The sequence below is a fragment of the Mytilus californianus genome, unplaced genomic scaffold (genome assembly GCF_021869535.1).
Source record: "Mytilus californianus isolate M0D057914Y unplaced genomic scaffold, xbMytCali1.0.p SCAF_61, whole genome shotgun sequence".
Taxonomy (NCBI): domain Eukaryota; kingdom Metazoa; phylum Mollusca; class Bivalvia; order Mytilida; family Mytilidae; genus Mytilus; species Mytilus californianus.
This window is the reverse complement of record NW_026262714.1, coordinates 612,391-628,342: the sequence shown is the minus strand read 5'-3', so window position 1 is coordinate 628,342 and position 15,952 is coordinate 612,391. Positions and strand designations below refer to the sequence as shown.

The following is a 15,952-nucleotide window of genomic DNA, read 5'->3' as shown; positions in this document are numbered from 1 at the left end:
CCGATTAAATGGCATTATATCTTTTAATTATTCATTTATTATAAATTTTTAGCAATAAAATAACACCATAGTATTGTTTTATAACATTAAGGGGTTAATTTATATTTTTGAATTCCAACTTTTCAATATAACTATTTTCAATTTTATAAATGAGGAAATCAAAACCCTATACAGACCTCATTTACAACTGACCAATGAATGTTCTGCACAAAAATTCTCGATTTATATTTGATGTTTTTAAACTCTCAGTTATCATGAAATAGATTCGTAAAGACCGGACCAGACCAAAAGAAAACAGTAAGTAAACTCTTTCAACAATTAACTATTTAAACAGTTTGTTTCACAACTTCTAATCGAACAGACCTAGATGCATAAGGTCCATCACAATATTCAGGTAAATGTTCCTTTTGGTTTTGATTCTGTAATTTTCCAACACTACGTTACATGCGAGTACAAAACAATTAGTGTTGTCTGTTTAGTCCAATTAATTAATGAATCGTGTTTTTTTTATATTATATAAAACTATGCATGTAAACTCCGATTAATAAAATCGTATTAAATAGCCTATTAGTAAATGTAAAATCTTTATCATCAAGTTATGTAGGTTTGAGTGGCTCGATCAAAACGTGTAAAGACGAGATATTTTCGCACGGTTGATCATTATTCTTAAATTGAAATACAAAGTATTATCTGAAAACAAACAATTTCATTTTAGTCGTTCGTCATTCCCTTTTCACGTCTTAATGTAGCATAAACAAACATCTTGAAAAAAAACTTTTACCTTTCTTAGTTTTATAATTACCTGACAACATCATATATCATAAATCGTAATAAAACAGTAGATAAGAAATATATGAAAAATATTTTATTTTTTTTTATAAGTGATCAGTTATGTAGTAATTAATAAATTGCAAAACAATAAACAAATTGGCACTATTATTGAGTGATTGAAATGGAAATTTTCCATCATAGTATTATACAAGATCTTGTCTTCGTGTACTATATGAACATGGAATAATTCATTGAGTTGATTGATTGTTGTTTGCTTTACGTCCAGTGGCAAATATTTCATGCATGTTCATGACGAGAACATATCAATCTTAAATACAATAGGTAGGTCTTTAAATAGGAGGTCGACAGTGAGGTTGGACGTGAAACTTAGAATACCACTGGAATTTGAGGGTATATTAAATGAGTACGGAAATATAGCCTTGCAACAGCTAGCCACATCCGACTGCATCCACATCCCTTAAATAATTGGTGGAAGCGTTTCTCATTTGCAGAGAGTGTGATCCATGAAATCTATTCTGAAGTCGGCCATCCATATTTACGTGTAGTTTCCAATATCTTTTAACGCACCTAATTTAGGTCAGATACTTTTAGCTCGCTTTAGTAACTGTGAGAATTGTGTGTAACTGTATCAATTGTACATTAGTTTTTTATATGATATTACTACGGTAACCGCTCTCCTGGTTTGTTTCGTGAGAATGTGTTCGCCTCGAGAGTTGGATGTCGTTGGTTCCAATCCCGACTGGGTCAAACAAAGACGATTACATTGGTATTTGTTGTTTCAACGCTAAACTAGCGGCATTTAAGAGTAAGAGCACAGACTTGTCAGAAATGTTTCCGGGTAGGCTGACTTTTCTTCCTGCGAACTGATATCTTGTGAACTTACTCGTTAAAAAACCGGTGTCGGTCTAGCACAAGCAGGGTTAATACTCATATTTTATTTACATGTTATCGTCCCGAATATTCATTTAATTTGCCGCTGGACGTCATTCATTATCATCATTTATTTTACCGTTATACTATACAGTGAAGTGGTTTTCTTCTACTGGTTTATATTACACCTTCTTTAATTTCCACCGATCGAAATTAAAAAAAGGCAGGTGATATTTTTCAACCAAACATGTGTGCCTGTTGGGATATCTTTAACGGTAATTAATATTAAATCAATGTGCCTGTTGTGATACCTTTGACAGTAAATATTATTTAATCATCTCCGTATTTTTTAGTCATGGGACGGTTTGAGCTTATTATTCTGTATACGAATCTTTCTATAACAAAAGACTATATTGACTCTTAATATTTGGATTTGTCTGTGTCATTGGGTTGCTGTCACATTAATGTATACCTTTATCTCCTTTTATTCGAAACCAAAGGATTGACTTGGATATAGAAATAACTCTGGAGCTCTCCCGTCTCTGGACAGTATACCCTTTGACTGTTCGGATGTATAAATACGCAGCTTCGTCCGGTCGGAAAAGAAATGTCGTATATCCGATGCCTGGTGTAGTGAGAGTTTCACGCTATATATACGTTAAATAACCATTTGAAAAACTCTTTGAGGAGGGAATACGATCTACGCACAAGTTAAATGATTGAAATCTGTAAACAACAACAAAGGTCAGCTAAATCTTCCAATAATTCGCATGGCTGATTTTAACACAGTTTTTTGCGACTTTTGCTTGGACAATCGTAGATGAAAAAAGTTTAAATAACAAAACCGATCAGTAAGACAATATTTTAACAAATAAATGAAACAGACAAAATAAGTTGAATCCTTATATAAACTGTTGCCAACATTTTTTATCCATTTTTGCTTTTATTACAACTACATGTGTATTATACCAGATATAAAAAAAAACTTGAAACTGCAAATTTGTCACCTAGACGAGACTGCCGTCGTTGTACGCTTCAATATATGAGTTATTGCCACTCAATGAAGATTGTTTTATGTGTTCTACTCCCCTTCCCCTAGTTTGGCTGGATAGGAAACAATGTAACCCCTGGTGTGGACTACGTTATTTAATGTTAAAAAAAAAAGATTAAATGCAAAGAGAAAAATGACGAATGAAATGCTAAAATGTACGCTTGAAAAATCAAATATGAATAAAAATCAAATAATAATATAAAAATTGGAAAACTGGTTGAGATAATTATCAACTGAAGATTAATGATTATACATCACTAAATGGTGCTGATTAATTAATTCCTCCCTCAATGTCCAGTGGCAAATATGTCATGCATATTCACGACGAGATGCAAAGTGGATCAAACTGAAGCAAATGATAACAATTTTAGAGCGACACTTTAATAAGATAGAGCGTTGGTTAATGGTTAAACGTATGCCGTAATAGAATAAAGTTGAACCATGATCAAAGTCGTAAGTTAAGCTATTAGCCCCTCTTTTATTCTCCACGGTAGACGAATGCCAAAAATTTACAATCAATAACAACCACTATAAGTAAATGAGATATGGACTTATTTTGTAAATAGATTCCCATTGCAGCCAACATTTCCCGGTTTCGGACAGGTTTGTTTTTCCACTCAAATACCGTTTGATTATTGACCGGAGATTTAGATCAACCAAAAGCACTTTGGTGCTCTGAAATTGTAAATTATGGTATTTCGCTGGCTGTTTTTCCTCGATCCTATTTTGGACCCCTTTATTCTAAGAGGGCGTGTCTGATTAGTCATGAACCTCGACTTAAAGACCTACACCGGGTTAATAAGTTCGAGGTACAATATTAAGTAAACAAAAGAGAGCCTTTATGAAATGAGATCGTCCCAGGTATCTTAGATAATTATTTTGCTTTGAATAACAATGGAAAATGCACGAACAGGTTTTTAAGAACTGAAATGACAATATGTCATACGATAAAGACCAGGTTTTAAATAATAAGTATAACACATTAAAAGCATCCATAAAAATAGAATGACAGTGACTTGTTTTATTATAAATGTAACAAAATTATGCAAATTTGTATAATAAGTACTAAAATAACAATGGATAAGAAAGTACCCTGTCAATAGATCACCTCTTTTAACAGTAAATCTGGCTCTACATGGAACAGTAGCACAGGAAACAACATATACAGACAAAGCAGGTATTTCATACACTGCAAACCTGGCAATAGAAGGACCTGCAAATAATAATTGGGAAGATGGATGTTCATCTACAGGTTTCCAACCGGTTACATGGTGGGGTCTATTTCTTCCCAGACTAGCCTACATAACGAATGTCAAGAGTTATTACCGGAAGGATGGTAAGTCCTCAATTATCAAACTGATACATCCACCAGAAGTTTATCATTTTTTTCACGTTTTGTTTTTAATCAAACACCAAGACAATGTATTATTATATTTTTGTAATACATTATTGATGGAAAGCTGGATCAAATGGCCTGGCGTCTGTTGTCGTCCGTCGTCGTAGTGGCCTTTTGTCATCCAACGTCATCATAGTTGTCCATCGCCGTCAGTCGTCTGGTAATTTTTTCAACAAAAATCTCCTCTTCTGAAACTACTGGGCCAATTGAAACCAAACATGGTCAAACCCATACTTGCGGTATCTAGTTCAAAAAATTGTGTCCGATGAATCTTGCTGCAAACCAAAATGGTAATCAAGACTGAAAATAGAAATAGAACATAAGGGTAAAATGCAGGAATAGTCTAATTTTTTGAAAACTGTTGAATATTGGGAGATCAGACGGAATTGAAAAGATCAGAATGTCAAAACTTACATGTATACTGTCAGCCGATCGTTATTAGAAGTTATAGCTATTAAATAATAAATGTTTACCTTTTTGCGATGTTGGTTTTTATCTGGAAAACTATAATAGATAAAGAGAAACTGTATATGACAACACGATGAACAGGACAAGATCTGCAAATACGTTAAATTGTTGAAATTCTCATTTTACTTCTTACAGGAGTTACTATTTATCAACGACAATGTTATCCATCTTTTCTTTCTTGGAAACAATACTAGATAGAAATAAACTGAAATTAGCTGATCAATAGGACACAAATTCACGAATAATTCAGATTTTTGACATCGCCATTCTACTCCTTATAGGAAGTGGCGTTGAAAGACGATTTTAATCCATATTAGTGTTATTATGCGGAAACTATGGTGGATAAAACAGAATTATTTCAAACAAAAATTGTCAGCAGGTGAACATCTATATATTTTCAGCATCGTCGAAATCATAAGTCGACATTTTAACAAATAATTGTTGTTTTTTGCATTTTAGTGCAGAAAAAAAAGTTCTGAGTCATAAACATATATCTTGTGTGTTTCAAAGCACCATTCATTTTTGAATTTCTATAAAATATTTTGGAAACTTAAAAGGTCACATGGTTACTAAATCTTGTAAACAGGAAAAAAAAAGGAGTGAACATTTGATTGGTTTACTTTCGGCGATGGTTATTATCTTATATGTAATGAAATGCTATGTTAAATTTTCATTGTAGTACTGGACAGGATAAAACGTTACTAATGCCAAGTATTCCTTTATATGAAAAAAAAACAACAAAAAAACAACACATTTAAAAAAAAACAACTTACTAGTATTAAAGAAATACTAATAGGGGCAAAACAATGGTGGTATTACTCCTTCTTAAGGAAGCTGCACATGCACCTTTGACCTTGTATGTACTCTTTATTTTTTTTTTATTTCCTGCTTTTTCACAGAATATTGCAAAATTTAAATATTCTGAGTGAGATGAGTATGGAAAATTGCCTTAAAATAGAGCTCTACCATGTATATTCATTGTAGTAAGCAGATCAAGCCATACTACATAGTGTTTTGGGGAGCTTAGTTTTACTTTTCTTCTTAATTCCTATATTGGAATATAAGAGAAAACCTTTTCCTAAGTAATTCTTAAAGAAATATACCGTAAAAGGTCAATTAAATTACGTTTGAAGCTGTAACAACAAATCCTTCACTAAAAGGAACTAATATATGTCCCTCTCTGGAACAAGGCGGAAACTGAAGTTTTACGTACGGATTTATTAAAACCTCCATGGAGTCATTTAACTTTTATATGGATAGTTTATTAAGCTTGAACACTTGAATAACTCATTTATTATCACATTTCTTACATAAACGGGTGATAGTTACCACGAAATTTTATTAGCATAGAAAGTTCAAATTTTGAGGGAATGAAAGGTTTCAATAGACCACATAGGACCTTCTAACGAAGACAACGATGTACATTAGTGGTGTTTATCATACAACAGAAATCTTTTGTATCATATTTAACTATTTTTATATAGTTGAGATGAATTTTTCATCATTTATGGGTTCACACTATATTCTATCATGATGCGGCGTGTGTGGATTTTTCAAAGAAATTTTTCTCAAATCGCTGTAGATGTCGTCTTACATTGTACTAAATTTCTCTCAAACAATTGAACTGATTATGACAAAACTTGATAGTAAAGCTTGAAATAACCAGTATTTCAAAGAAAAAAAATCAATTCAATAAAAATGTCTTCTTTATGTGAAATACCACCAAAACATAGTACGTTACGTCATGTTTTATACGAAAAAGTGTAGAAAAAATGTATTCCCTTGAATTTGATAGTGGTAGAAAAAAAACCCTGCATTTGAATGCAGAAAAAAAATTCTGAGTCATAACCATACGTCTTTGGTGTTTCAAAGCACCATTCTTTTTTAATTTGGTGTTTCTATAAGATATTTTGAAAACTTAAGGTGACATGGTTACTCAAGCCGATAAACAGAAAAAAATGGAGGGGGATATTTGATTTGTTTACTTTCGGCGATGGTTATTATCTAACATACAATGACATGTTATGTGTAATTTTCACTGTAGTACTGGACAGGATAAAACGGTACTCATGCCAAGTATGTCTTTATTTGAAACAAAGATAAATTCTGCACATTTTATTTTGTAAAATACTTATTTAAAAAAGACTTATTAGAGGGGACTGTGGTATTACATGTAGCCCTATAGGAGTCTTTGCACTTGAATGATGATATTAACCCATCAACTAAAGGTGTATTTTGATGGGAACTATATTAGATAGAGAAAAATTGTAAATCGCAAAAGAAAAAGATCAGAAGGACAAGATCGCTAATTCAGTCGTCTCATAAGTAATTGATGTTCAATGATGATATTTACTCATATCTGTAGGTTTTTTTTTCGGGGATACAGTATAAGATAGAGAGAAACTGTAGAGAACAAAAACTATATTTAGGACAAGATCTACCAATAAATATATATGGCCGTACTTGTCAGTTGACTTCTGAAATGAGTTATTTCCCTTGAGTAAACATTTAACACATTTTTTCGGTTGTTTGTTTGTGAAAACTTCGTAGTTTGCGAAAAATGTAAATAACAATAAACGATCAGCAATAAAAGATCGAACCTGGCCGGAATAAACATTTGATTCCTTAAAGCAGTTTACAAAAATGGTTTATGACACTGAATCCAGAAACTATCGGAAAAAACAAGGTGAACGAAACATGCTCGTTGCAGACGTCAGGTGTTTCTTGTTTTTTTAACAAATTAAACACACACTTAAAACAATAATAGAATCATGTGCAAAACAGTGTAGCCGAGACCATTGATTGGCGCGCTAAAATATCCCATTGACTGGGTCAGATTAGGTGAACGTTCGTCTGTAACGCCCACAACTCACGACGTATTTATTATAGACATTTAAACTGTGGGGACACCAAAGGGTCTCAACGCCTAAATAAAATAATTCGAAAAACTAATCAGGAATAACCTTTGTGTTTTGATTTAAATTGAATACTTAAACGTTCTTTACTTGTGTTTTTGTTATGTTTTGATAATCAATTTTTATGATATCGGACGTTCTTTCAGCAAAAAAGGATTTAACTGGCTTTAAAAGTTACAATGGATGTGTTGATTATTATCTTTTTTTCGGACGTCAAAGCGATTTAACAATTGCGGTTGTCCAATTATGTCATCTTTTAACTTTTATCTGGTCAAAATTTTATTTTAGAACGAATGCATGATCAACTTTAAAAAGTGTGCAAACACAAAACATATAGACAAAATATACTTCTTTCCTGTCTTTTTCGTACTTGCAAGTTACTAGACAGTAAAAAGGCTATTTGGATCAAGCCTTGTGAAATTTGCATTTACGTTTTTGAATAGGTACACTGAAATGCAGTCAAGTTTAGCGATTGATAATTCATTGATAACATTCTGGCGTATCACAAACAAACAACTTGTAACGTCTCATTTCATTGGCCGAAAGATTTAAATACAACAACAATTTTAGTGTGCACGTGAATTGACACAGGTGACCGACAATGGAATGTACTACGTTACTACGAACGTAAAAAACAATGATTTTTGGTCGAAATAATTAAATAAGTATTTTGTGAATTTCAAAAAGTGGGGTCGAAATATTATACTAATAATTTGTGTTAAGTAATATTCTTTATGCATGCAGCACTTGTACCGCACTATGAAAAATATAAGGATAAAAAAAAATACATGTGCCGCTTTTATACGGATGAATGTATGAACCACTTTAATTTCTTTCATATTGACGCTAGGTTATTATCCTGACAATGTCGTAGTTACTTATAATAAGGATCTCATAATACTGATCCATTTCAAATTTATGATGGGTTGCGCATTCCTCTTTTTTTGATTGTTTTCATGCTATAAAACGAAAATAAAGTAGCTAAGCGTTTGGTCATTCAGAAATGACGTGTCATAAACGAGCAAATTGTCCCCGAAAGATCGTATCATGTGTGTACGTGAATATAGATGTACTATGCAATGTACTATCATGGTCACCACGAAATTCAAATGAATTCAGTGAAGGCATGTTGGTGTAAAAAGGTTTGAAATGTTTCATCGGCGAAGATTTTATTTTTGCATGTGTGGAACTAAAAAATAAATAAATACTTGTTAGAAATGTCGTAGTTTATAAGGAACTATATAAATGTACTGTTTTCGATTTTAATTGGTTGAAAATTTATCCTTTAGTTTCATACCGTAAGAATAGAGCTTTGCATAACATTGTTGAACTATCCGCCAAAGTAACGTGTGGCATGCGTGCGTATTAAAATGAAATACAAAATCATACATGTATGATAAACTTATAAACGAAATATTAAAAAATTAAGGATGACTACTGTAAAAGTATGTACAAAAATGGAGTCACCTTTTATCAATACATTTAGTGAATAACCACACTGTTTTCTATGCAACTGTTTAAATATTTACAATATATAATTTTCAACCGAGGATAGCAAAACAGTTAATTATAAATTAAGAAAGTATATCGCTGGAGTTTATAAAGTACATTTCCTTCCACTGTGCCATGGTTTGCCATCTTCATTTTTTCTCTAAACAAAGCATGGCTGGTTACATGTTCTGAATTTACTTAGAATGTCGGGATTTTTTTTTCAAAATTAAGTAAACTAAATCAGAAAAAAAATCACACTTGCCTAAAACTTATGAAAGAATATGAATAATGAACATGACAGTTTATAACACAAACCCATTTACTATAAAAATCGAGCAATATCTTTAGTATATAATTTGGTTATTTTTGTAGTTAAGTACGGTTTCATTTCAAGTACATCGTTAATTCATCAAGTCGATTGAATAAAAGATAAGGCAGGGTGAGCAACTTGACAAAAAAAAAAGGCAGGATGACGATTTATGTAAAAAAATCAGGATAAACTAATAAATATAGTCAGGACCTAACAGACTGAAAAATAAAAAGACAGGACAGAGAAAACAACTAAAAAAAATGCAGGACAAAATGTTTCATCGAAGTCCCCCACCCCCAATCAAAATAAAATAGTAGCTCCCTTAATCCAGAACCAATTGAGAGGAGACAGTTGAATTAAATATTTCGACGTGTGTTCAGATTAAAGTTTAAAATTTTACATGCACATATATAAAAGCTAGAATTGCCATGGGATAATCAAGAACACAATCATGTACGTGAATACGACGATGGAAGTTTTTAACGACCTTGACCGGCTACGTGAATACTGATCAGTCCATTCAGCTTTATAGTACGCGTGTTCTATTTTCGCAGGTGTGAGGTCGAAGGTTTGAAATTGAATTGACCAATGAAAACGATCGTTCCTTAACGAGTTAATCTAATAAAGTTTGTTTGACTGATTATGTTGCACGACCTTTCGCTAAGCTTGGCCGCAGTTCAGTATAAAATGTATAGTTTGATGATCTTTTCTGCTAACTACTGATGTGATTTCCGAGTATTATCACTCAATACTAATACTACTAATACAATTCAACGCCTCTAATTGCACTAACTTACCAAATATCCTATGATACGCTCTGGTAAGATGTTACTCGCTGCGTCCTTATTCCCGCCAATACGCCAACTCTCGTTACCTGGTAACTATCCGAGATCTTATCCTGAGTTATGTAGTTTACAATGGATCATTCCGGGAACCGGGCTACGCGGTATATCTAACTACCGTGCTGTCTACATAGTAATGTCACGTCCATTATACCATATTACACAACACTCCCCCCCACTTTGAAAGGAGTGAGTTTACTTCCTATTCGAATATTCACTATCTTCCTTTAGTCCACCCCGTCTGGTCTCACCACGGGGATACAAATAAATCTCCATATATATATAGTTATATATATTTTCCAATGTTGACATATTAACAACATACATATATTTCAAAATTCCACAATTGCTCCGTTGTCGCTCTGCGGAGTTATTTCAAAACTAACATCATTCCTTGATATATATATTACACACAATCTTCACTGTAATGTCCAATCAAAATTTACAACTGATTTCCTTTATCCTCTATGTACACACGAATCTGCTCTATATGTACATCATAGTATCCTGTCTTATATTTTGAGTTACCTTGCGGTATCAGAGTCCTGGCACCGTGGACATCTAAACTTTACCATAGTGTCTGCCAGTGCTGGTGTCAAATCTATACAAGCTTCATGGTACCACTCATCGCAAAAATCACACTGTATCATAAACAGTCCATCATCTGGTTTTCTGCACAAACAGTGTAAGTCTGGGTTAGTCGCCTTGGTCACATCTTCACCGTCCTGTAACCGGTGCTGGCACTGTTTTAACCAGGGTGGTACTTCTCTGTCTTTACATGGCTTTAAACGGTCATGATTTATTGTCAGTACAGTTTTTTGTAATTTTATCTTGTACACATACGAAGATAATTTGGCACAAGTCCTGGACCTTTCCAAGGTGGGTCCAATTTCTTCGCTCTACCTTTAATTTTTGCCGTGTCTAAAACATAAACTAAATCTCCTATTTTGTATTCTCTCTCCGGAATACGTACATCATAATCACGTTTCATGGTATTCTGTGTAGTTTTTAGCGTGTTGCGCGCTATTTCATGTGCAGATGTTATGGCATCTCGGAGTCTTATCACATACTCATCTTGTGACTCGTCTGTTTTAGCACCAGGTACGCTGTACAATAAATCAACAGGCTGGTTAACCTCTCTCCCAAGCATCAGCATGTTTGGCGTAAAACCAGTACTTCTGTTAACTGACGATCGAACAGCTCCTGCCAACTGTGCCAAGTGTTCATCCCAATTGTTCTGTTGTTCAGAAACGAAGTAACGGACGGCGTCCATTAAGGTTCTGTTGCAACGTTCTGCTTGTCCGTTTGAGGATGGTCTGTACGGAGTAGTTCTTGCTTTGTGCATTTGCAAGATTTCACAGATGGATTTGAAAAGCTTGCTTTCAAAATTGCGTCCTTGGTCTGTAAAAACCTGAAATGGAAATCCAAAACGAGAGAAAAACTCGTTCACAGCAGCTCTTGCCGTATGTTCTGCAGTTTCTGCTGGTAACGGAATACATTCCATCCATTTGGAAAACTGATCAACCATAACTAGTACATGGGCATTCCCAAATTTCGTCTCTGGCAGTGGTCCTAGAAAATCTGAATGGACACGCTCCATTGGTGCACCTGTATGAAACTGGGTAAGCGGACATTTAGCCTTCCTGTTTGGCTTCTTGTGTAAATTGCATGTACTACATGTTTTGACAAAGTCTCTAATTCGTTGTGTCATACCATACCATTGATATTTTGCCTTGATTCTTAATGTGGTCCTATTCATACCTTGGTGACCTGCAGCAGGAATATCATGACACAATGATATCACTTTTTCAACAAGATCTCTTGGTACCACAAGTCTTGGTGTTCTGTCTTTCTTGTCCAAATTTCTCAATATTCCATTATCATCTAGATATAACATATCTTTGTTTATCCAATATTTCTTAGCTATTGGACTGCATCTGAATATTGTAGCCTCTGATGGTTCTGTTTTGTCCCTGAACCATATCAGTATTAATTCCAAGTCTGGGTCTTTAGACTGATAATCTCGTAATTGCTCTGGTGAATAAGTACTAGCTTCTATACCTGTCTCAGTAATGGCATTACATTTGGAAGGTCCAAATATGTCGCGTAAACTGACATACCAAGTGGTGTAGTGACTATTTCAACTGAACTGTGACAAACTTTTTTGTTCTGGCTTACTGTATCTTGATTGGTTCTGTCAAATACTTGTGGCTGGACCGGAGATGTACCTAAATTCTCATTCACGTGACTTGTCACGTTCTGGTCCCTCTCTTGTGATATTGAACTATCTGGTCTAGCATTGTCCTTTATAATTACATTCGTGTGTTGTGCAATGTCCTGTTTCGGTAAATTGTTCTCAGTAATCAAAGAACTCGGTAGTACTGTAAGTGGTCCTGTATTGTGTGGTTGCTGATAAGTTTTACAGTCTTGATGTGAAGCTAAAGGAATAACGTTATCTACGTTTTCTTGAAAACCAAGCCAACTTTGGTGAGCACGAGTACAATAATCGCATGCTCCACAGGGTAGATTGTGTTTTAGCACGTTCCCAGCTGCTAATCTATTCTGTGAACAAGCTAAATCTAGCAGACGTGATAATGCGTCCGCATTTTGGTGTCTTTTACCTGGCCTGTGCTTTACTGTCATGTGATACTGGCTTAGCTCCTCTAACCATCGAGCTAGTTGTCCTTGTGGCTCTTTAAAGTGCAATAACCATGTTAAACTGCTATGGTCTGTACGGACTATAAACTCTCTTCCTAAAAGGTAATGTCTATAATGTCTGGTGAATTTCACTACTGCAAGCATTTCTTTCCGTGTCGTGCAGTATCGTTTTTGCTCATGGGTTAATGAAAAACTTCCGTAGGCAACGGGACGCTCTACACCATCTTGTACTTGTATTAATTCTGCGCCAATTGCGAAATTGGAAGCATCTGTGTCCAAAATAAACGGATCTTTACTGTTGGGTAATGCCAATAACGGAGTTGTTGTCAACGCCTCTACAAGTTTGTCAAAAGCCTCTTGTTCTGAATCTCCCCATTTGTACGGTTTCTTACCGGTCAATTGATACAAAGGGTAGGATAAATCCGCAAAATTTTTGATGAAAGTTCTATGATAATTAGCAAAGCCAAGAAATTGTTCAACCTCTCTTGTTGTTGTAGGTTCTTTCCAGTTTTTAACAACTTCATCATATTCACTGCCGATTGCCATACCATCTCTATTGATTGTTTTGCCTAAAAAGTCTATTTCCTTTTTAAAGAAGTCACATTTCCTAGGTTTCAACTTTAGCCCATGCTCTCTGAAACGTTCAAAAACTGATCTCAAATTCTGTAAATGGTCTTCAAATGTCTTTCCCAGTACTAGAATATCGTCCAGGAAGGCGAGTACAACATTCCATGTTAAACCTCTGAGAACGAGATTCATTACTCGTGAATATGTTCCAGGGGCATTGCAAAGGCCAAAACTCATTCGGACAAAGTGGAATAATCCGTATTTAGTGATGAAGGCAGTCTTTTCCTTGTCTGAGTCCTTCACTTTAATCTGATAATATGCACTATTAGCGTCCAATTTTGAAAACTATTCGTTTTCCGCCAAAGTGTCCAAACATTCGTCTATCAAGGGAAGCGGATAGACATCTTTTTTCGTCACGGATTTCAACTTCCGGTAATCAATGCACCAGCGCACGTTGCCATCGCGCTTGCGCACAAGTACTGGGGCAGATGCCCATTCTGACATAGATGGTTCTATGATACCTGCATTTAACATTTTCTTTCAATGGCTTTCTTCTTCGTGTGCAAAGCACATAGGTGTTCTTCTTATTCGTTGTTTGATAGGGCGCGCATCACCTGTATCAATCTCGTGTTCAATGTGGTTAAATGTTCCCAAGTTAAAATCATCTAGTGCAAAAACATCAGCAAATTCATGAAGTAAATTTACAACTTTGGACTTTTGGTCTTCAGCAAGTGTCCTGGATTTATCCAATATGTTCTGCAACTGTTCCGGTAGTGTATTGTTATCTCTGGCTATTCCAGTTGTTGTTACTGACGGGGCTGGCCCCGTTTCAACAACGTCAGCTTCAATTGCTTCGCCTAATAGAGTTCCCTTTTGCAAAACTATCTTGCTGTTCGTTACATTAAGTAAACTGACACATGGCAAAGAACTAGCGTTGTAATAACCACGTGGGATTAACAAATCTATCTCTTTATTAGGTTCAACTATAAAATCAGTTAATTCCGCTGACAAATCTGACTCTAATTGTACGACAGAATTAGGAGGTATGACTGTTCTATGTGGAACGGTAATTTTAGCTACTCTTGCTATCACGTTCACAGGCGGTACCAGTCCAACATGTCCATGTACCATAGGTAGTGCCTCTCCATTGATGAAGAAGATTAATTTTCTGCAGTCTAAAATTACTTTTGCTTTGACTAGAAAATCAAGTCCTAATAGCATGTCATTATCAATAGGCGCAACATAAATATCTGTCCTATATGTTCTTTCACCAATTTGTAATTCAACTGGTCCCACTACAAACGCATCCATGTGCATACCACGCCCTGCTGCATGCATTGTTGTTTTTCTTTTCATGGGTGGTTTTTTGCTAAGAGATTCATAAACTTTGTCAGAAATGATTGTTACTTCTGCTGCGGTATCTACTACCGAAATTACAGGCTGTCCATGCACTTTTAAAGTGAATCGAAGCATAGATGCTGAGCCTAACTGGCAAATAGTTCCTCCTAAGTGTACGGGATCTTGCAACTGAAGGTCAGTTACTTTCTGTAAATCATTATCAGGCTGCGTTGTGTGCAATGGTGAATTAGACAGAGTATCTGTGGATGTTGACATATCACATGTTTTCAAAGGGGTGATCCCCGAAACAGATGTCTTGTTTCTTTCGTTTGAAATGGTGTTTAACGTTAGGCGGTTAGGTGTGGTCTGAGTCAGGGTTCCGCCCTTTAGCCCGACTCTTTCTAGTTTAAATGGTCTGTGTAATTTTTTCCTGTTGATGAATGCAAGTCAGGACAGTCCCGTTGTATATGGCCAAACTGGTGACAGAAATAGCAAGCCATATTTGCTAATTTTTTTATTGTGATTTAAATTGTGATTGTCGCTGATTATCTTGCCTATTATCCCTGTTACGCCATTGTTGGCGATTACCTTGATTTTGTTGGTTGAATGGTTGGGTTGCTGGCTGGACCTCATTTTGTACAGGAAACTGTTTTGCCTGCTGTTGTTTTTGAAGCTGCTGTTTAATGTCTCCAATTTCCTGCTTATGAAATGCTTCCATAGCAGTCATCTTTTCTAGCAGTGTGTCCATTTGTTTAGACAATTCGGACTTTGTGTCCGTCTTACCCATAGTGTGAACACCTAGGTCGCTATCATAATCACTTGGTTCATCCTGATTTGGTGTTGGGTCACGTCTACCGGTTGGTTTACCAAATATATGTGTGGTTATGTTGGAACCATTTTATCTGGTCAATTGCTGCTTCAACAGATGTTGGTCTGGCGGTGGCTCCATGTTGACCAGCTTCTTTATCTGAACATCCCTGGCATATTTTCCAGATAGCTTGTGTATACATATAATTGTCGGGAAGATTTCTAAAGGCTTTACAGGCTAACGAGAGAACTCGGTCTGCCCAATCTTCCAATTTCTCATTTGTATTTTGTCGTGCACTCATGAACTGAACTTGCAACGTCTCTGGTAAGTCTTGAAAATTGAACATTTTCTCTAATTTGTGAATTAATTCAAAGTAATCCACACCTTGGTCTCTATCCAGTAAATTTGCATAGTAATCACCTGCTTTACCATGTAAACACCAACAC

At 35.1% G+C, this 15,952-nt stretch overlaps 1 protein-coding gene across 2 annotated transcripts in view; it reads left to right on the top strand.

Annotated features, from left to right (window-relative positions):
- The window catches only part of LOC127707278 (multiple epidermal growth factor-like domains protein 10), a 74,607-nt gene that overhangs the window by 6,881 nt on the left and 51,774 nt on the right, over positions 1-15,952 (top strand). For both annotated transcript variants that reach the window (XM_052211816.1, XM_052211815.1), the window contains exon 3: positions 3,834-4,049. In XM_052211816.1, the coding sequence (XP_052067776.1) occupies positions 3,834-4,049 (216 nt within the window). The remainder of the gene's footprint in view (positions 1-3,833; positions 4,050-15,952) is intronic.